The sequence below is a fragment of the Dreissena polymorpha genome, chromosome 1, assembly GCF_020536995.1.
Source record: "Dreissena polymorpha isolate Duluth1 chromosome 1, UMN_Dpol_1.0, whole genome shotgun sequence".
NCBI lineage: Eukaryota > Metazoa > Mollusca > Bivalvia > Myida > Dreissenidae > Dreissena > Dreissena polymorpha.
In genome coordinates this window covers 173,888,314-173,911,314 of record NC_068355.1, presented here as the reverse complement: position 1 = coordinate 173,911,314, position 23,001 = coordinate 173,888,314, and the positions used below count along the sequence as shown (strand labels likewise).

Here is a 23,001-nt window from a genome sequence, read left to right as displayed (position 1 = left end):
GTGACTTCTACAGTGTTTACAAGGTTTTTCTTTTTTTTGACCTAGTCACCTAGTTTTTGACTCAGCATGACCCAGTTTCGAACTTGATCGAGATATCATTGGGACAAATCTTCTGACCAAGTTTCATGAAGATCGGAAATGAAATGTGGCATCTAGAGTGTTTACAAACCAAATGTGGACCACGGACGGACAGAAGACAGACAAAGACCGGTCACAAAAGCTCACCTGAGCAATCAGGTGAGCTAAAAAAAAGTCTGATAAAGGGAGACAACTGCAACTCAAAATGTGCATTGCTACCGATTGTTCATCACAAATACCCCCCCTGTTTCAAAATCAATCTGTTTTTCGACCCCGTGACCTAGTTTCTGACTGGCATGACCCATATTCGAACTTGACCTAGATATTGTCTAGATACAACTTCTGACCAAGTTTAGTCAAGATCAGATGAAAACTATTTGAATTAGAGAGCAGACAACATGCTCAATGTTTAAAACGCACTAAGTGACCCCGTGACCTAGTTTTTAACCCGGCATGACCCTTATTCGAACTTGACCTAGATATTGTCTAGATACAACTTCTGACCAAGTTTCATAAAGATCAGATGAAAACTATTTGAATTAGAGAGCCGACAAGCTTGTTCCGCCCGCCAGCATTCGCCAATCTAATAACCAGTTTTTTCCTTCAGAAAACCTGGTTAAAAACCTGAAAATTATAAAGCGTTGCAACGCGAAACGATTGAATAAGTTGGAGAGTTCTGTTGTTGTCATTATATTTTGTGAAACTACAAGGATCGCTTATATGAAGTATAAAATACTTTCGTAATGTGAAAGGAAGGATGGCCCAGTGGTCAAATGCGCTAACATTTTTTTACTCCAGGGGTCAGTGGTTCGAGTCCTGCTGAGGGTACCTTTTTTTCTTTTTAAAATTTTTATTCTCGATTTTTACTGGAGCTTTTTAGATCCAATATTTACATTGATCGATATAAAGCATTTAATGACAAACTTCAAAACATGCCAAAATCTGTGAAAAGGCCCCTTTAATATGTATATTCAGTTTCTTTAACATTAAGACTTTCTAGACAGTACATTAATTAAGTACAATGTAGATCTTTTTTATCACAGTATCGGCCCTCCTCATTGTATCGTGAATTTAAGAAAACCCTCAAAATTTTCTGGAAAGTTAATGTTTCTTCATTTAAAGTTTTAATTTATTTGATGGTTATCCAGGACTATTATGACGACCATTCACACGATTTCCGGTGTTAAATTACATAACACACAATTATATAAGTTTGTTTATGGATTAATAGAAGATTTATTTTATGTTTTATATGCGGATTTGTAAAAAATAAATTGTAAACTATATTTTAAGGCAAACATTAGCCAGTTTTGTTTCAGCGTTCTAGATAAGCTGCGTATCAGCGTAATATACGCATTAGAAAAATCAAGATACGCTCAATTTATCATTTCCGTGTGTACATTTAAGCAAGCCAATCTGGACTTAGGCAAATGCTGTAAATTCTCTGCGTACATTGTAAACAAAAAATAAAAACAGCTGATTGTCTTTCGCCAAAATATGAGACTGGTTATCGTAAAAATTAGAGCTTATTTGTGTGCTGGATTGTAGAAATAGTTAGCCAGTCGGTATGTATACTCTGTATCATCAAGACGCGTGGTAAATTTAGTATTGATTTTTTTAACAGACAGTCAAGCGCTTATGTGTTTATTAAATTACATGAAGAGGTCAGCATGGCCACAACAAATTACTTCTCAAAGTAAAATTGATTATTTTTATACAGCAAAAGTTGTATCCAGTAATAACATTGTACTGCCAATACTAAATCATTTTATTTCCTCTGTTTTCAAATCAAAAAGGACACACTAAAACTCTAATAAAACAACTGTTGAAAGTTGCCAAAAAAAAGTTTTCCGTGGCTAAGGGTGGTGGCCGATGAGGAAGAAGTTCGTCTTAAATATAAAATCTGCCAACAATTAAAGTTTAAAACCCCCCAAAAGACACTTTAAGAAACCTACTACTATATGAAGAAATACACATAGTTAATGGTTTATTGTGTTCAACATGATTAAAGTAGCGTGTTTGTTCCCCTGCTATATTCTTGTTTTACTTTTAGCAAATTACCCTTTAAGCAAGGCAAAATATGACCATTTACCCCTATGCTTTGAAAAGTGGGGGTATTTACCCCCATAGGTAAAAAAATTATCTATAACGCTGTGTTTTTCCACAAAGATACTATTTTTAGAACAAGCACATGCGCATAGTTACAAACCTTCGCAAACACTCAGATTATATTATGAATACTATTGTACAAGAATCTTGTATCTTTGATACGGATTACTAGAGGGAGCTAAGTCTAGCCAGTATCTTTGATACAGATTACTAGAGTAGTGTTTTTCCCAGGAGGGCAAAGGGGCATGGCGCATTACTTTCAACTGAGGAGCTGCGCCATGAGCGCATGATACGCCCGTGGTTCGCCAATGAAGTAGTAAGGTAATAAATAACCCTTTGAATCATTTTTTTACTTCAGTTTATTTGTATTTGAATACATGGTTTATTTTATAAGTACATGAGCATGGAGCGCCGTCTCCTTGACATTCATACCATATCTTTTTTTGAGTATATGTATGCATTTCTTTAGAGGATATGGAGTTGAAGTAAACCTGTTATAGTTATTTTGACCAATAATAAAAGAGAAATGTAGATGGGTAAGTGGTAGTGTACAATCGGAATAGAAAAAAGCTCACCTTGTTCAATTGAAAAAAATCCATCGAAGGATATTTGAGCTACGGTAGGACATTCAATGAAATCACGAAATTTTGACGTCATAGACGGGCGTATAAAAAGGGCATTTTATCGCGCAGTTTACGCAAAAAAGGGCAAAAACGTTCCCTGAATACCTGAATTACGGGGAAACATGTAATCGCATCAGAAGCAGTTGTGGAAAAAAATAACATATACACAAGCACATTTAATGGTAATAGATGTATTTAACTTACTATGATTTATATTAATATATTTACCTTGCAATGTACATTTAAGTTCCATGCTGTTTCAATAAACTGTACAGCACGACAAACATAATAAAGCAATATATGCACAGAATCTGATTATACACAGATCCACTTACATATAAATGAAACCATGTTTGTCTTATCCCATTTTCTAACAATAATCTCGACAGATGTTTAAAAAAACATTGCGAGAAAATTGATCGCTAACAATATGCAAACACTCGTTTCCGTGACATACATCTACCGAGTAGATTACAAATAAATAAATAATGTTGTTGCTATCTAAAACATTTGTATGCATCGTTGATTATCACAGACATTTCCTTAATTCCTTCTTAATGTATAATCTCCATCGTTAATTCGATCGTTTACGACGTTATTTGCCATTTTTGCCGAGTCACAATTTAATTCTGTGTAGTCCGTCATGTTGATAAAATGTCATATGATGTAAGCGACAGGTGCGCATAGCAACGTTAAATCGTATACGCGATTCGCATTTTGTTAATTTAGTATACGTCTCAGTAATTATTTCAATAATTAGATCTAATTATCTTAAAGACGAAAACGATAAAGAATAAATTTGTTTGTGAATTTAAATGTAATTATGCGTAAAAATATATGTTTCGATATAACTGAATAATGCATGCAAAGCACAAGTGCCACGAGAATAACATCGAGTTTTCATCAAAAGTCTCCGAAGTAATGATTATATCGTGGAGGAGTACACATTTCCGAGCGAAAAGTGCGCTTGGTATAACATAGCCTCCGGCATTATCGATTGATACTGACACGGGGTTATTCACGCATGACTAATACACAGCTTTGGAGAAGTCAGTAAGACCTACCTATAAATCGAGCACTGTTATAGATTAAATCTGCTCAATTAAATATTGTCGATTAGACGTTGACGTCTCTCGAGTAAATCAAGCACAGTCGGAGCGTCACAGACAATCAAGGAAGCTGATTTTGCGGACCAAGTTAGATCGTAAGGCAATAAAGATGTTATCGATAAGGGCGCGTGGCGAAATTTGCCTTTGAAAAAAAGGGCGCGTGGCGAAATTTGCCTTTGAAAAGGGCAGCGTGGCGATCCGGGAGGGCGGCGTGGCTTTTCGCCACGCTAAAATGGCCTGGGAAAAACACTATAGAGGGAGCTAAGTCTAGCCAGTATCTTTGATACAGATTACTAGAGGGAGCCAAGTCTAGCCAGTATCTTTGATACAGATTACTAGAGGGAGCCAAGTCTAGCCAGTATCTTTGATACAGATTACTAGAGGGAGCTAAGTCTAGCCAGTATCTTTGATACAGATTACTAGAGGGAGCCAAGTCTAGCCAGTATCTTTGATACAGATTACTAGAGGGAGCTAAGTCTAGCCAGTATCTTTGATACAGATTACTAGAGGGAGCCAAGTCTAGCCAGTATCTTTGATACGGATTACTAGAGGGAGCTAAGTCTAGCCAGTATCTTTGATACAGATTACTAGAGGGAGCTAAGTCTAGCCAGTATCTTTGATACAGATTACTAGAGGGAGCCAAGTCTAGCCAGTATCTTTGATACGGATTACTAGAGGGAGCTAAGTCTAGCCAGTATTTTGACAAAATAATGCCTATTTCAATGCAGTTTTCGTTGTTATGTCAGAGAATACACATTTAACTTTAGATCGACATACAACACATGCATGTTTTTGTATTTGTTCATTTCCAAAGTTCTACAGATAGACATGCTAAATTAGTTATATAGTTCTGTAAAAACACACCACATAAACATTCTATAACTTAAAGTAACAAGGGGTAAAATGATAAGCACTTTTAGTAACATTTTCGTGGTTTTAATAAATAATGTATTCTGATGAAAATGTTCAATCATTGTCATTCTTGTGCTATTAAATATGCAAACCATTTGGACAGTTTCAGACCCATAGAATATACACTCTAGGAAAAACAGGCTTAATATTAGTGCATAAAATATTGTTTTACATTATCCAGTTTAGTTTCATTGAGATTGAGTAACAACTTTGGTTTTGAGTGGTTACAACGATTTTCTACACCTAAACCAAAGAGCTAATATTTAGACTTAGGGTGACCAAGATTTGTACTCTGCCTATATAAGTACAAGAAAGTTAAGGTAAATCAAACAAAGGTGGGAGCAAATCATAGAAAAGGAAAATTTAAATGCTAAGTTTTTATAAACATTTAAACTAAAGATTGAAGAGCATATATAGAGAATAACAGGTTACTGTCCCATCGTTTTGTAATATATCAGGTGAGGCTTAGAATAATATAATTTTATTCCTGCCGAGCCTGATATATTACAAAACGATGGGACAGTAACCTGTTTTTCTGTTTATTATACCACATTTTCCTAAAAGTCTGCAAAGCAATCCATTTTTTATAATTAAAATGTACTGATCACCCCTGATATTGCTGTTCCGGCTTTTACACGTTGACATACATGTAGCAACGGCGTTCGAAAAGACGACACGAATAATCACTTATTTTTAAAATCGTATAGAGAATAACAATTGTTTGCATTACAAATGGAAAGAGTACACCCGCTTTAATTATAAACGTCTTGATTTGAGATCAGGAATGGACTGCATCAACAAATTTAATCGAAGAACACACTTCATCAAATAGTTTGGAGATGCCATTTTGGAGATGTGTATTGAAATTGACATTTTGATGGTGTCAATATTGACATAAGCGTGTTAAATCGTTTGTTTGAATAGTTGAGGATTAGCATACAGTTATCATTTGTCTTGACTTTCTGTGCAACACTTGCGCGTACAATGACTATATCGCTATTCAAGATTTATTGTCCCATTGATGATGTCATTTAACTTCTATAGTGCGGGTTTTGATTTTTTTTTAATAAACGTTTTTGTGATTTATGACTTTAAACTAGAATAAAATATGTACGTTCTTGGTATCAAATTAATTGTTTTGTTGAACCTAATTCATGTTGATAGAAACTGTTGACTTAATTGCAAATCCCACGTAACTCTAAACATTGACTGATATAAGAACTTCCTGTTGACCATGATATAAAATAATATATCAGGCAACGTTATATCAGGCAGATATCAATGCGGTGGTATGATAAATACTTGTTTTAAAATATCCTCCTCCTCAAGGTTATAAAATTGAATTTCTTCATTTTAATATAAAACAGCTTTCTGAACTGAAGTACTTGCAAGTATAGACCTAATTCCTTGAAAAAACTTCATAATTATTAAGAAAATCAGCAGTTGATACTTGACAAAATTGAAACAAAATCACTTTTTGGACAGTAAGCATGTTCGCAACATAACCTATATAAAAAAATGCCATCAAGCCTTCTCAACACTTATACATTTTTCATCATCAGTTTTGTTATCTTGAGTCTTTACTGTGTCCGTTTCTGCCTTTTTCTCAGAGTCTTTCACAGTCAATGATTCTAACTTGTCTGCCACTTTCTCAGCATCTTCCTTGATGCAATCCGTTTTAGCACTGGTTGTAACATCCCCAGAACCAGATGTGGAGACTTCTTCTTTCTTGCTCACTTCTGTTGCCTTCTGAAAAGGTTGACTTCCAGGGGCTGCAATGCACCAAACACACACTTATAAAACAAACCAAATTGTGTAAGTCAAAGTGTTGTAAGTTAACCAACTCACACTAATCAGGATTAGCCTGTTTACTAAATCTACCTACTTATGGTAGTAACTTATGGTAGTAACTTATGGTAGTAACTTATGGTAGTGACTTATGGTAGTAACTTATGGTAGTAACTTATGGTAGTAACTTACGGTAGTAACTTACGGTAGTAACTTACGGTAGTAACTTACGGTAGTAACTTATGGTAGTAACTTATGGTAGTAACTTATGGTAGTAACTTATGGTAGTAACTTATGGTAGTAACATATGGTAGTAACATATGGTAGTAACATATGGTAGTAACTTATGGTAGTAACTTATGGTAGTAACTTATGGTAGTAACTTATGGTAGTAACTTATGGTAGTAACTTATGGTAGTAACTTATGGTAGTAACTTATGGTAGTAACATATGGTAGTAACTTATAGTAGTAACTTATGGTAGTAACTTATGGTAGTAACTTATGGTAGTAACCAGGGATCATATTTTCCCGCAACATCAATCGGTCCGGATATAAATGGGGAAAAGTATCCGAAAATGTGTATCCGAAATCATGACAAATTACGTTAAAATATATACCATTGATTTTGCCATTCATGAAGTTGGTATAATACATGTACAAGTAAAATTCCCTTAGGCATTTTTTTTAAACGGAACGAGTTTTCTCAACTGGTTTAATCATTTGGTATTTCATTGTTGTTTCGTGCGCTGTTTTATCAGACTTTTTTCATCGTTGTCAATATTATTAATCTGTGTAAGTCTATACCGATGTTTTAAATTGTTGTCGACTCGATAATATCTTACAAACATGGACTGAACCAAACAACTGTCTGTGCGTAGATTGGCTACTGACAACAACAAACCAAATAATTAAGAAATAATTTGTTGTCAAATAACGCACGTCCGATAGTTTAGATGCGTAGGGATTTAATCACGACAGCGAAGCATTTGAAACCACGCATCTAATTTTCCGGTCGTGAGTTATTCAGCAACAAAGTATAAAGTACACGAATTATTTCGATTCTAACACGGTTTTACTAAAGATTTATTCAATGTATATTATTTTTCTTGAGTACTATTTTATGTGAAGGTCCGCCCATAAAAATAACTTTCGGCTGTTCTGTCGATCAGATCCGCGACTTTCATTCATAATTATATTACCGGATTATTACGCTGGTGGAAAATGTATCGGCATGTTTTATTTAGTTACAGCGCGTGCATTCAGACGCGTCTTTTCGGATGCGTCTTTAATCCGCTGTTCACAAGTTTTTGAATCTTGGTCTGTCGTGCAATAAACTGGTCCTGACCGGTTTAGAGACCGCAGCGAATGGTTTATTACACCTAATCGAGATAAGAATGTCATTAGGGTGTGTTAGCATGTACACTGTGTAATCGATTTCATGACATGGGAATTTTAATAGCAAACAGAATCGGACCGACTGATAGGGATTTTCAATCGGTCTTTCATGACCCCAATCGGTCTAGGACCGTCAAAACCGAAAAAAAAATGATCCCTGGTAGTAACTTATGGTAGTAACTTATGGTAGTAACTTATGGTAGTAACGTATGGTAGTAACGTATGGTAGTAACTTATGGTAGTAACTTATGGTAGTAACTTATGGTAGTAACTTATGGTAGTAACGTATGGTAGTAACGTATGGTAGTAACGTATGGTAGTAACGTATGGTAGTAACGTATGGTAGTAACGTATGGTAGTAACGTATGGTAGTAACGTATGGTAGTAACTTATGGTAGTAACTTATGGTAGTAACTTATGGTAGTAACTTATGGTAGTAACTTATGGTAGTAACTTATGGTAGTAACTTATGGTAGTAACTTATGGTAGTTACTTATGGTAGTAACTTATGGTAGTAACTTATGGTAGTAACTTATGGTAGTAACGTATGGTAGTAACGTATGGTAGTAACGTATGGTAGTAACGTATGGTAGTAACGTATGGTAGTAACGTATGGTAGTAACGTATGGTAGTAACTTATGGTAGTAACTTATGGTAGTAACTTATGGTAGTAACTTATGGTAGTAACTTATGGTAGTAACTTATGGTAGTAACTTATGGTAGTAACTTATGGTAGTTACTTATGGTAGTAACTTATGGTAGTAACTTATGGTAGTAACTTATGGTAGTAACTTATGGTGGCACCTTATGGTGGCACCTTATGGTGGTAACTTATGGTGGCAACTTATGGTAGCAACTTATGGTAGCAACGTACGGTAGCAACGTACGGTAGCAACGTACGGTAGCAACGTACGGTAGCAACGTACGGTAGTAACGTACGGTAGTAACGTACGGTAGTAACGTATGGTAGTAACGTATGGTAGTAACGTATGGTAGTAACGTATGGTAGTAACTTATGGTAGTAACTTATGGTAGTAACTTATGGTAGCACCTTATGGTGGCACCTTATGGTGGTAACTTATGGTGGCAACTTATGGTAGCAACTTACGGTAGCAACGTACGGTAGCAACGTACGGTAGCAACGTACGGTAGCAACGTACGGTAGTAACGTACGGTAGTAACGTATGGTAGTAACGTATGGTAGTAACGTATGGTAGTAACGTATGGTAGTAACGTATGGTAGTAACGTATGGTAGTAACGTATGGTAGTAACGTATGGTAGTAACGTATGGTAGTAACGTATGGTAGTAACTTATGGTAGTAACTTATGGTAGTAACTTATGGTAGTAACTTATGGTAGTAACTTATGGTAGTAACTTATGGTAGTAACTTATGGTAGTTACTTATGGTAGTTACTTATGGTAGTTACTTATGGTAGTAACTTATGGTAGTAACTTATGGTAGTAACTTATGGTAGCACCTTATGGTAGCACCTTATGGTAGCAACTTATGGTAGTAACTTATGGTAGTAACTTATGGTAGTAACTTATGGTAGTAACTTATGGTAGTAGCTTATGGTAGTAGCTTATGGTAGTAGCTTATGGTAGTAACTTATGGTAGTTACTTATGGTAGTAACTTTTGGTAGTAGCTTATGGTAGTAACTTATGGTAGTAGCTTATGGTAGTAGCTTATGGTAGTAGCTTATGGTAGTAGCTTATGGTAGTAGCTTATGGTAGTAGCTTATGGTAGTAGCTTATGGTAGTAGCTTATGGTAGTAGCTTATGGTAGTAGCTTGTGGTAGTAGCTTGTGGTAGTAGCTTGTGGTAGTAGCTTATGGTAGTAGCTTATGGTAGTAGCTTATGGTAGTAGCTTATGGTAGTAGCTTATGGTAGTAGCTTATGGTAGTAGCTTATGGTAGTAGCTTATGGTAGTAGCTTATGGTAGTAACTTATCAGGCTTGGCGAAATTGCCGGTCCGCCGGTCCTGACCGGCAGATTTCAATTTGGTCCGGCAGGTTTAACAAGAATGTCGGTCCTGGTGACCGGCAAAATGTGAAATGATTGCAAACAAATCTTTTTTTTTCAAGTTGAAAATTTGAAGAGCAAATCGCTTACTACATCGTGAACATGAAATCGCTCGTTGTTTTGATGTTTGCTGTAGGTTTGTTACGTACAATTAGCAAATCCAACTTGTTACACAACACCTACTTTAAACTCGTTTGCAAAATCGCCAACTGCGTTCTAACAAAAAAGATCTTGATAGCTTTTACATATTTTTCGAGTAGGATAAGGACAATAAAATATGGTATCGTGATCAACACAACCATATGCATACGCCATTTTTCATAAGTGTAAAGAGTACAGTGCATTATGGGGCAGAGCTTTCATTGGACGAGCGAATTTAAATTTAGATTGAATGCAATACGATACATGTACAAAGAAATGTTTTTATTGCATCATATGCAGTGCCATGTAAAAAAACGTGCTTCCCGGGAACTTTCTGATACTGGTCAAAAATGAAAATGAATCTCTGTTAACAATTACACTGCGTTAGCATGTAAATAAATCGTCTTTTTTATTTAATTAATTACTAGTAAACGTTCTGAAAAATGAAATGCCTTAATCATTAAATGTCAGGTAACGTGTTTTGTACTGTGCGCAGTATATTTTAACAGCCGCTCCAAACTGCAATCATATTAAAGTAAGAATGTTTAAATCGTTTCGAATAACTTTAATTTGATAATTATTCGGCTTGCACATACGTTATTGAAATTATCGCACCGAACCGTTCTAATAGGGAATACATGTAATAAAAACTGACACGTGAATTTTTCACAACATGATTGACATTACACAACCGATTAACACCAATTAGCTGCCAGTGTAACCTCTAAGCGATTAAAATCAATTTAACGGCCGGTTGAATAAAGAGATCAAGATGTGATCGCTGCCATTTTTGAATTTTCTAGTTAAGTTGTTGTTGCTTTACGGATGACCGGCAGAATTTTTCTAATTTCGCCATGCCTGACTTATGGTAGTAACTTATGGTAGTAACTTATGGTAGTAACTTATGGTAGAAACTTATGGTAGTACCTTATGGTAGTACCTTATGGTAGTAACTTATGGTAGTAACTTATGGTAGTAACTTATGGTAGTAACTTATGGTAGTAACTTATGGTAGTAGCTTATGGTAGTAGCTTATGGTAGTAGCTTATGGTAGTAGCTTATGGTAGTAACTTATGGTAGTAACTTATGGTAGTAACTTAAGACTGCCGTACTTGAATTAGATGTAGGGCAAAAGTTGCCATCTTCTCACAAGAAATGTTTACAGAATGAACCCATGATCTTTTGATTTGTAATCCAGCGTTCTACTTCCTGAGCTAGCTGGCCCATTAAACCAATGTAACGTTATTAATAAATTATTTTTCAGATAAACCAGCTTGAAATTAAGGAGGTACTTATCACACCATTTTTTGCCAACTCGAAAAATATTTATCCAAGTTTTATTAGGATTTTTTTAGCAAGTTATCTTGCAATAAAGACAACATTGAGAAAACCCACAGTAAGGAGTATAGATGCATGCTATCAAATCACTCCTGCTTCGCACTCGTGATTTAATTCATATGCATCTATACTTCTTACTATGGGTTATTCAAAAACAAAACATGATAGAACAAGAGCACCGCCTTGCGGGTGCAGACCGCTCATCTATTTTCTTTTTAAAGGTGAAGGGACTCTCATTTTCAATCACAAAGGAGGGAGGGGTGGAGTGAAGAGGGGTGCATTGTGTGGGGGTGTGGACATTTATTACACTATCTTCCAAAAATGCGAAAAAAAGGAGAAAAAAAAATGAAGGGGGGGGGGGTGGGGGGGGGGTGTGGGGATTCTTGGGTGCGATGGTTGGACGGTATTTCAAACATAAAATAATAAAAATAAATATTTGTTTTTTAACCGTTTAAAAAAAAAAATGGGGGGGGGGGGGGGTTGAGGTGGTGGGGTAAATTGTGAGGGTGTGGTGGTAATTTGTGAGATGATCTTAAAAAAAAAAAAAAAAAAATTAGGGGGGGGGGGGGGGGGGGGGGGGGGATTCGGGTGGGGGGAGGGGGTTGGGGGGGGGGGGGGGGATTCTTGGGTGCGATGGTTGGACGGTATTTCAAACATAAAATAATCAAAATAAATAGTTTTGTTTTTGAACCGTTTAAAAAAAAATAATTTGGGGAGGGGGTGGGGTGGGGGGGGGTGTATAGTGTGAGGGTGTGGTGGTCATTTGTGAGATGATCTTAAAAAAAAAATAAGGGGGGGGGGGGGGGAATCGGGTGGGGGGGGAAGGGGGTGTCACGGGCGATGGTTTGGGTGGAGTCTATTGTGGTATGTCAGGTAAGAGTAGTTTTGTCAAAGTATCGATCAATTGTAATCATAAATAAAGAAGTTATGGCAATTTTAGCAAAATTTAATAATTTGACCTTGAAAGTCAAGGTCATTCAAAGGTCAAGGTAAAATTCAACTTGCCAGGTACAGTAACCTCATGATAGCATGAAAGTATTTGAAGTTTGAAAGCAATAGCCTTGATACTTAAGAAGTAAAGTGGATCGAAACACAAAATTTAACCATATATTCAAAGTTACTAAGTCAAAAAAGGGCCATAATTCTGTAAAAATGACATCCAGAGTAATGCAACTTGTCCTTTTACTGTACCCTTATGATAGTTTGTGAGTGTTCCAAGTATGAAAGCAATATCTATGATACTTTAGGGGTAAAGTGGACCAAAACACAAAACTTAACCAAACTTTCAATTTTCTAAGTATAAAGGGCCCATAATTTCATCCAAATGCCAGTCAGAGTTACATAACTTTGCCTGCACAGTCCCCTTACGATAGTTAATAAGTGTTGCAAGTATGAAAGCAATAGCTTTCATACTGTAGGAATAAAGTGGACCGAAACACAAAACATAACCAAATTTTCAATTTTCTAAGTATAAAAAGGGCACATAATTCTGTCAAAATGCCAGTCAGAGTTACATTACTTTGCCTGCACAGTCCCCTTATGATAGTTAGTAAGTGTTGCAAGTATGAAAGCAATAGCTTTGATACTTAAGGAATAAAATGGACCTAAACACAAAACTTAACCAAAATTTTCAATTTTCTAAGTATAAAAAGGGCACATAATTCTGTCAAAATGCACGCCAGAGTTATCTAATTTTGCCTGTCCAGTCCCCTCATGATAGTAAGTAAGTGTACCAAGTTTGAATGCAATAGCATTGATACTTTCTGAAAAAAGTGGACCTAAATGCAAAACTTAACCAAAATTTTCAATTTTCTTAGTATAAAAAGGGCACATAATTCAGTCAAAATGCACGCCAGAGTTATCTAACTTTGCCTGCCCAGTCCCCTCATGATAGTAAGTAAGTGTACCAAGTTTGAATGCAATAGCATTGATACTTTCTGAGAAAAGTGGACCTAAACGCAAAACTTAACCGGACGCCAACGCCGACGCCAAGGTGATGACAATAGCTCATAATTTTTTTTCAAAAAAAAAATGAGCTAAAAATGTTATTTCTTGATTAAATTTAATTAAGCCATACATAAATTGAGATTCGAACTGTCGTCACAGGTTCCAGAGTGGCAAACCTACACGGGAAGACACTTTCCACATAAACTGCATTTCTGCTACGAACAGACTTCATTGAAACAAAAAATATCATAAAAGTGGTAAGTGTGCTCCCTGACATATAATATTTAGGATTTTGTCACAACCTGAAATGCTGAATATACATGTAGTAAAATTAAAAGCCTGTCTTTACCTTTGCAAACTTGTTCATTGTGTTTTGGTATTGCTTCCTTCATAATGTCCTGAGCATCTGTAAATACCTGTTTCCACTTCTGAGCATCTACAAATCATCAAAATAAACCTATAACTTAAGTAAACATTTTTTTTTACTTAAAAACAAAGGCATTCTTTTTGAAATTTGTGTTATTGCTGAAATAACAAAACTGTAGTAAGTTTCACATCGACCAGGTTTTCCAATCCAAAGCACATTCAATTTTATCATCTATATTTGCAAATTATGTTTACATGTGTACATATTTACCTATATGAAATATTTGCTTGAAATGAATTTTAAACTTTATACACTGTGACACTCATTACCTTGCATGAACCCTTTACAACTCAGATATGCATTTTCACGTGTTAATAGTCCCTACGAAAATCATATGAAGTTTTAGACTTTTCTTAATACATTCCAAGTTTTAAAGCCTTCAATACCATCCCACAGAATACTGATAACCTGTTTGCATTTAGGACAGGGTTGGCAATCGTTCCAAATTTAAAATCCAGAAAATTAGGCTTGGAATCTGGGGCTGCAGGGATAAAAGGCTGAGAACAACCCGGCCCTGCCCCCACCCCCCCCCCCCCCCCCGCCCAAAGCCCTAACTTGTCACCATTTTCTGTCATTTTATAGTCTTTCGAGGAGGAAATGGTTAACTTACTTTCAGCGTTTGCGAACCTAATTGCGAGAAGTTCAGGCCTGGATTCATCCTCTGAGAAGTCAGCCTGTGTTGTCCATACCCAAGCCTTGTCACTACCACAGTTTGGCTTCAGCTCCATCTCCGGCTGAACTGAAGCGCAATGTATTCTGCATATTTTAACCCTATATACATGTAGCAGCATTGCATAACTACATTTACATGCCATAACAGCATTTTACATAAACATTACATAAATGCACTCGCTGCGCAACCCACAATGGACAAAAAGCGATCACAAAAACTCACCATGAGCACAATGTGCTAAGGTGAGCTAAAATAACTGTTGTAGCAACATCTTTTTGCATGTTACAGTTAAACATTATTTAGTCTTTACTTAAATGTAGACTCTTACCTGTTTTTAGTATTTTATTTAATACAACACTTAAATCAACTAACCATAATGATTTGCACACAGTTTGTGTGTTTTGTCTCTCCTCATTAGAACTCGTACAAGATTTGACTTCTTGTGCCGCAACATCTTTGCTGTTCCCGTGCCACGTTCTTTCCACTCTGGTGGATCGAGTGAATTGTCATAACGGAACAGCTTGGCTCTCCTGTGAAAATGTTACAATAAACCACATTATTTTATCGGGCATCATTTGAAGAATTGTTCTGAAAGTCTCATAATGATTATGAACAAGAGATGTGTTTGTCAGAAACACGATGCCCCCTATCAGAGCTTTTCACCCTTATATAACAGGGGCCAAAATTTGGCCACTTTCCAATTGAAAATAAGGTCAATTTCCCCAAAATTGATAGAAGAATTTCCCAAATTGTAAAAAAAAAATATTATTTTTTTAGACATATTGGGCATCTCCCAAATTAAAAGCAATGAGCTCTAATATGATTAAGAATGCACCACAATGTGTCTTTAAATACGTCTGCACAATGAAAAAGACCCTGTTTCAACACTTTTAAAAACACAGCCTTCCCAAAATGAGCAGTTATCGCGCATGAAATTCCCAATATGAAAGGCTAGGGTCTCTTCCCAATTTCCTGATGAAAAGCCCTGCCTATTGCGATGTTTTGAAGTAATATATTTGATCCTTGACCTTTCACCACTCAAAATGTGCAGCTCCATGAGATACACATGCATGTCAAATATCAAGTTGTTATCTTCAATATCGCAAAAGTTATTGCAAAAGTTTAATCCGGGTTAAAGTTTGTGACAGACACATACAATGACAGACAGACACATACAACGACAGACAGACAGGCCAAAAACAATATACCCCCGATCATTCGATCCAGGGGCATAAAAAATGAGTCACATCTACATATATACATGTATATTTATGTTTTTATTTTACAAAAGCGGTAAGTATGTTGTCGATGCGGACAAATTCAACTGCATGTATTGGCGATGATGCAATGACAACACAACATGGCAATATTTAAATGAGCATTGAATTTATTTATAATGCAGGTTTGTGTCCCATATTGGAGCTACAATGCATGTTTATAGTATGATTACCACATATTACAAGAGATTGCCAAGCAATATGGTCCCCTGGGCTGACCTTAATAAATTGTTTGTTTGGAGTTACCCGACCGACTCACTGAAATTCCCGCAACACGATTTTTTTTAAAACCTTCCAGGAGTCTTTTTTTTTTCATTCACTGAAACCGGCCATTGATCGTATTTTCGATTCGCTCGTTTTTCTTTCTGCTCATTTATCTTTGATCCTAAAACGCTTGATTTAGGTGCGCTTCTGATTTTATTGTCAATTTCTACACGGTTGTTGAAACATGGCGTCGTGGAAGTCATTGTCGGAAGACAACGAAATAACTTTCTGCGTATCTGTCAATCTGCAAAGCGTAGGTACTAAAAAACCAGTTGTAACAAATTAAATAAGAAAATTAATGTACGCAGCACTGTCTCATGCTTCGAGTGTGACAAGCCGCGGTGTATCTATAGCAAAAAGGCCCTCACGACAAGGGAGGAAAGGAGCCTGAAATGCCTGCTTGAGAAATACACATACAGCTGTGGATCAGTCATAACACCTGATGGTATAACCAGGGCTCTCAATCTATCAAATCTGCCGCCGAATTTCGACGGCAGTCCCCCACCTGAAAAGTATACTTTTTTCCCCTTTTGGGGGGAAAATTCCCCCTAAAAAAAAAATAAAAATTTTTTTTTTTTTTTTTAATAGAAAGATGTGTCTCATGATAATTATATCTCAATTCTATTTCAATTTAATCTTTTCAAACATACTAAATTATGAAAAATGCAATGAATATAGTGCAAACATGTACAAATGAAATAATGAGAGAGTAAAAAGGGAAACGCCGCGAAAATTCCCCCTCCTAAGGGCTGCGGACCCCTTCCCCCAAAGTAGTGTGAGGGCCCTGTATAACAGTTACTCATGTATATTGAATATTTAACCTTTTCTATCCAGTAATATTAATACAAAGTAATGTCTGGCTGGAAAATTGTAATGCAGGGTTTTTGTGCAAACACTGAGTGTCAAGCATAGTTGTATCTCACCAGCTCTGCTGAAATTCTACCTGCATATGTTTACATTTTCTATATATTATAACTTAATGCATACAAAACCAGTGATATTTTTACAAATTTTCTCATCTGAGTCCTGGGACTCGTAAACTTGCGAATCTAGGAGTCCCCGAATTGAAAGAACGAGTCCAAATATTATATTAAACTAGCTAATTTTTTTAGAAATTTCAATGCATTTTTAGGACTCACATAATTCGAAACTTTGCATCCCCAGAGGTTTTTGTGAGTCCTGGACTCAGGACTCGCAGGTAAAAAAATCACTGCAAGACAACAGTGTGAAATTCAAATATTTGTACTTTCAAAGTATTATTAAGACAAGAGGGCAAAGAGGCCCTAGTTCGCTCACCTGAGAGGAGTCGGTTCATTTAATCTTTACCAAATGTCAAACTTGACCTAGATATTGTCAAGACAAACATCCTGGTCAAATTTCATCATTATTTCATCTGCGAGTCATGATCAATGTACCTATGAAGTTTCATGATCCTAGGCGTAAGCAATCTTGAGTTATCATCCGGAAACCATTTTTCTAAGTTGAGTCACCGTGACCTTGACAGCCATTGTGTGAATACGTTTTTTGGCACTGTGACCTTGACCTTTGACCTAGTGACCTGATAATCAATAGGGGTCATCTGCGAGTCATGATCAATGTACCTATGAAGTTTCATGAACCTAGGCATAAGCGTTCTTGAGTAATCCTCCAGAAACCATTTTACTATTTTAGGTCACCGTGACCTTGACCTTTGACCTAGTGACCTGAAAATCAATAGGGGTCATCTGCAAGTCATGATCATTGTACCTATGAAGTTTCATGATCCTAGGCATAAGCGTTCTTGAGTTATCATCCAGAAACCATTTTACTATTTCAGGTCACTGTGACCTTGACCTGCGAGTCATGATCAATGTATCTATGAAGTTTCATGATCCTAGGCATAAGCGTTCTTGAGTTATCATCCGGAAACCATTTTACTGCTTTGGGTCACCGTGACCTTGACCTTTGACCTAGTGACCTGAAAATCAATAGGGGTCATCTGCGAGTCATGATCAATGTATCTATGAAGTTTCATGATCCTAGGCATAAGTGTTCTTGAGTTATCATCCGGAAACCAGTTTACTATTTCTGGTCATCGTGACCTTGACCTTTGACCTAGTGACCTGAAAATCAATAGGGGTCATCTGCTAGTCATGATCAATGTACCTAAGAAGTTTCATGATCCTTGGCATAAGCGCTCTTGAGTTATCATCCGGAAACCATCTGGTGGACAGACGGACTGACAGTAGCAAAACAATATACCCCCTCTTCTTCGAAAGGGGGGGGGGGCATAATGAGAAAACTGCCCCACTCCCAGCAACCATGTTATTCAACTGACCAGGGGTGTCAATTGTCCCAAATTTGAAATCCGGAAAATTAGGCCGTAGGATAAAGGGAAGAGAGGGCTCAACCCCCCTAGCCCTAGCATATTGTTCTTTTTTTATAGTCTTTCTAGGTGCAATTTCTGGTGAGTACAATGCGAAATATTATAAACCAAACCATCCGTAACACCGCAGGTGTATTTGTCATTCTAAACAAATGATATTAAGAACTTCGAAATTAACTTGAAATCGACAAACCAGCGTATCCGAAAACGACTGTCCGAAAACATGTTGCGATACATCATTTGCAAATGAAATAAAATATGCATATCGTTTGACTGCAAAAAATGAAAACCAGTAACCAGTAACCTAGCAAATACGCAGTCAATATATAATTTGATAAACATATTGTTTTAAAATATGATATTGCAGTGCTTTACTTAGCCAGTTAGTGCTCATGTCAGTGCCAGCCGCTTACCAATCAGAAATCAATAAATAAAATCGGTACCAGGCGCAAATGTCCGGAATGCCGATGATGCTATAACAATATTCGTTCTGAAATGATCCCGCACTAAAAAAAATTTGTCCCTACCCCCACCCGCCTTAAACAAACTCATCGGATTTACATTCACCTCAAAATCAACCCTGGATGGCTCAAATTCGGATTTCCGGAATAATCCGGAAAATTGACACCCCTGCTGACCAGAACCATTTTTGAACTCGATTCTCGTATCAAGGAAACAAATGTTCAGAGCAAATTTCATGAAAATTGGGTCAAAAATGTGACTTCTGTGTTCACATGTTTTCACTATATACATATAGAGAAAAATGCCCCGCCCACTGGCGGCCATGTTTTTTTCACCGATCCCGACCATTTTCAAACTCGTCCGAAAAATCAATAAAACCAATGTTTTGACCAACTTTCATGATGATTGGCCAAAAATTGTGACTTCTAGAGTGTTTACAAGGTTTCTCTAAAGCCAAATAGGGAAAATTGAATTTTCTAAGTATAAAGGGCCCATAATTCCGTCCAAATGCCAGTCAGAGTTACATAACTTTGCCTGCACAGTCCCCTTATGATAGTTAATAAGTGTTGCAAGTATGAAAGCAATAGCTTTCAGGGGTGGCGAAGTCAAATGTCCGAGTTGCCCGAGTCGTACATTTGCTTATCTGGGCAACTGATTGTTTTCAATTAAGTTGTCCGTGGACAACAAGTTTTTTAAAATTCGGGTCCAGGTATACACAAAAATACATTGTATTAAAGCCGTAATTAAGTTTTACAAAACCGGATGTTGACTCGCGATAACATTGTCAGTGCTATTTGCGGAGCAATCAAGCTAACATACGGGCACTCTCCTGTGCAGTGATCTCCCTTATTCTATAAGAGACCGAGAGCATGCCGCATTTTCGACATTCGGCCCGACTGTTAGACAGTGTACAGACTGGTTTCTTTATTTTTACAATCAGACGGAAATAAAAAGTATCAAACTAAGATAATGAAAACACGGTCTACCTAGTTATTTAAGACGACTTTAATGGTAAAAATGGAACATTTAGTGTTTTTTTTTAATCTTCAACAACGGAGCAGAAACCCGAAGCTTTGAGCAGTCCACCTCCCAAAAAAAAAAGAAAGATTATGATAAAAAAATATGATCTAAGTAAACGCACCGAAACTTTTCAAGAAACTCGGCTCACAGATTTTCAATTGTTACCAGTTGATGATAATCAAATTGCTACCAGTAGCGGTGCACAGCCTCAGTTTTATGAGGTCCACATATTGGACTAGTTTAGTTTGTTAAGATTACGATGTACTTATGTTCAACACATGTTTTAATAACACTAGCTTTGCAAGATTAAACGTTTTAGAAAGTGTTTATATTGTTTACAATATGCTGCTATAATGAATGTACCATTGAAATACAACTATAAACAAAACAAGCAAATCATACTCATTTTGATATATTCCACATTATATTAAATTAATCAAAATATGCGTGTATAATTTATATAAACACTAACGGACAAGTGTAGTTCAGCAACGGACAATCTAAATTTCCTAAATGGTTGTCCGCGGACAAGTATAGTTTTTTGAGATTTCGCCACCCCTGGCTTTGATACTGTAGGAATAAATGGGACCTTAGACACAAAACTTAACCAAAATTTTTGTTAAGTATGAAAAGGGCACATAATTCTGTCAAAATGCAAGCCAGAGTTATCTAACTTTGCCTGCCCAGTCCCCTTATGATAGTAAGTAAGTGTGCCAAGTTTGAATGCAATAGCATTGATACTTTATGAGAAAAGTGGACCTAAACGCAAAACTTAACCGGACGCCGACACCAACACCGGGAGTCACCGACGCCAAGGTGATGACAATAGCTCATAATTTTTTTTCAAAAAATAGATGAGCTAAAAAACCTACCTACCTACCCACCTTCAGAAATCTGGGTCGGGTAACTCAAAAAAAAAAATGAATATGTGTTGCCATAGCAACCAGAATTCTTGATGTAGGAACAAAATGAAATGACGTGCATAATGTCCATATTGCCATCTATCCATGTTTCAAGTTTCATGAAAAAATATGAATCACATTCGCATTGTACACTATGATTCAAGAAGGGTAACAAAATGGCTCAGATTATTTAAAAGTGGCAAAACAATTATTTAAATGGCAAAAATGCGTACATATACATAAATGAATAACCTGACAAGTTATATCGCGCACCGGACATATCGCAGTCGCAATCTTTTGATCTCTCCAATCGTGATATATTGGAGTATATATACAAGGAAAATAACAAAAACAGTTTTCTTATTCTTCACTACAAGTTTAGTTTCAAAATGTGACAAAATTTTCAATGATTTTTAAGAACACAAAAGTTGTGATTTGTTTCTGTAAACTGAACACAATTGTTCAATGAATCATTTACTTAGTTTAATACATTTTACTTGAGGAATTTTCGCAATTCATGTGCTTGTTTACACATAAACAAAATCATTTTTGGTTAAAGATTTCATCACTGGGGGCAAGTAAGTGTTAGTTACTTGACTTGCCAGCAAGAGCAAGTCAAATTCTAAGTAAACCTCTAAGAACATCAGGAGTTAAGAACTCCTTCCTTAGGAAAAGTAAAATTCCCATTCAACTTAACGTCGCAACTAAATCAGCGTTTTTTTCTGCCTAATCGCCAAAAGCATCTGTACCAGCCCAATTTTAAATTTAAAAATTGTGCAGGAAAAAACCTGAAATTAGGGGATTCGTGCAGTGAAGTCTTCATGTTGGGAAATTGGTGTATTTGATTTTTTGCTCCCAAATACTCCCAAATACTTTAAAATTGATAAATAAATGTTGTCAAGTTGTCAATTATTATATTTACTTAAGTTCAAGCGATAGAGCTGCATAGGGGTTCAAGCGATAGAGCTGCATAGGGAAACTACTATGCACGTATGTTGCCTTTTATTAAAACAAGAGGGCCATGATGGCTCTGAAATGCTCACCTGACTAACCAAATACAATCCCAACCCAGATTTCATCAAGATAAACATTCTGATGAAATTTCATAAAGATTAGATGAAAACTGTGACCTCTATTCTTTACACAAGGTTTTTCTATTATTTGACCTAGTGATCTAGTTATTGACCCCAGGTGACCCAAATACAATCCCAACCCAGATTTTATCAAGATAAACATTCTGATCAAATTTTATAGATTGGATGAAAACTGTGACCTCTATTGTCTCCACAAGGTTTTTCTATTATTTGACCTAGTGACCTAGTTTTTGACCCCAGATGACCCAAATACAATCCCAACCCAGATTTCATCAAGATAAACATTCTGACCAAATTTCATAAAGATTGCATGAATAACTGTGACCTCTATTGTCTATACAAGGCTTTTCTATAATTTGACCTTGTGACCTTGTTTTTGACCTAGTGACCTAGTTTTTGACCCCAGATGACCCAAATACAATCCCAACCCAGATTTCATCATGATAAACATTCTGACCAAATTTCATAAAGATTGGATGAAAACTGTGACCTCTACCAGGCTTTTTCCGCTCCATTTTGGGAATACGCCACACTGGAATTTTGGGAATTTCGCGTCGTGAAAACCCCCATTTTGGGAAAAAAATTATTCGCAAAATTGGCTCAATGGGGAAAAATTATCGCATGTTAATAGTGTTTTTTATATTTCAAAGAAGCCGTTAACTGGTAAATAATGACTATTTTGATAACTTATTATTAAAATTTACAAAGTATTATGAACATGTGAGATAAGTGTAGGTTTTTTAATCTGAATTTGGGGAAAAGGCCTGGCCTTTTTTGAGGTGAAAAAAATCGTGCGAATTTTGATGAAACAAGATGTGTTTGTGAAACACCATGTCCCCCTATATGACGTTTGACCTTGTAGGATGACCTTGACCTTGACCCTTCACCACTCAAAATGTTCAGCTCCATGAGATACACATGCATGCCAAATATCAAGTTGCTATCTTCAATATTGCAAAAGTATTCATAAAATTAGCGATTTGGGCCACATATATTTGACCTCTGACCTTGAAGGATGACCTTGACCTTGACCTTTCACCACTCAAAATGT

The 23,001-nt window shown here is 36.4% G+C and overlaps 1 protein-coding gene across 2 annotated transcripts in view; it reads right to left on the bottom strand.

Annotated features, from left to right (window-relative positions):
• Positions 1 to 6,157: 6,157 nt before the first annotated feature.
• Positions 6,158 to 23,001, bottom strand: part of LOC127861940 (ran-specific GTPase-activating protein-like) — a 40,072-nt gene continuing 23,228 nt past the window's right edge. For both annotated transcript variants that reach the window (XM_052400694.1, XM_052400703.1), the window contains exons 3-6: positions 14,939 to 15,096; positions 14,504 to 14,632; positions 13,816 to 13,902; positions 6,158 to 6,603 (exon numbers count right to left, since the gene is read on the bottom strand). In XM_052400694.1, the coding sequence (XP_052256654.1) occupies positions 6,356 to 6,603; positions 13,816 to 13,902; positions 14,504 to 14,632; positions 14,939 to 15,096 (622 nt within the window). In that variant the 3' untranslated portion in view covers positions 6,158 to 6,355. The remainder of the gene's footprint in view (positions 6,604 to 13,815; positions 13,903 to 14,503; positions 14,633 to 14,938; positions 15,097 to 23,001) is intronic.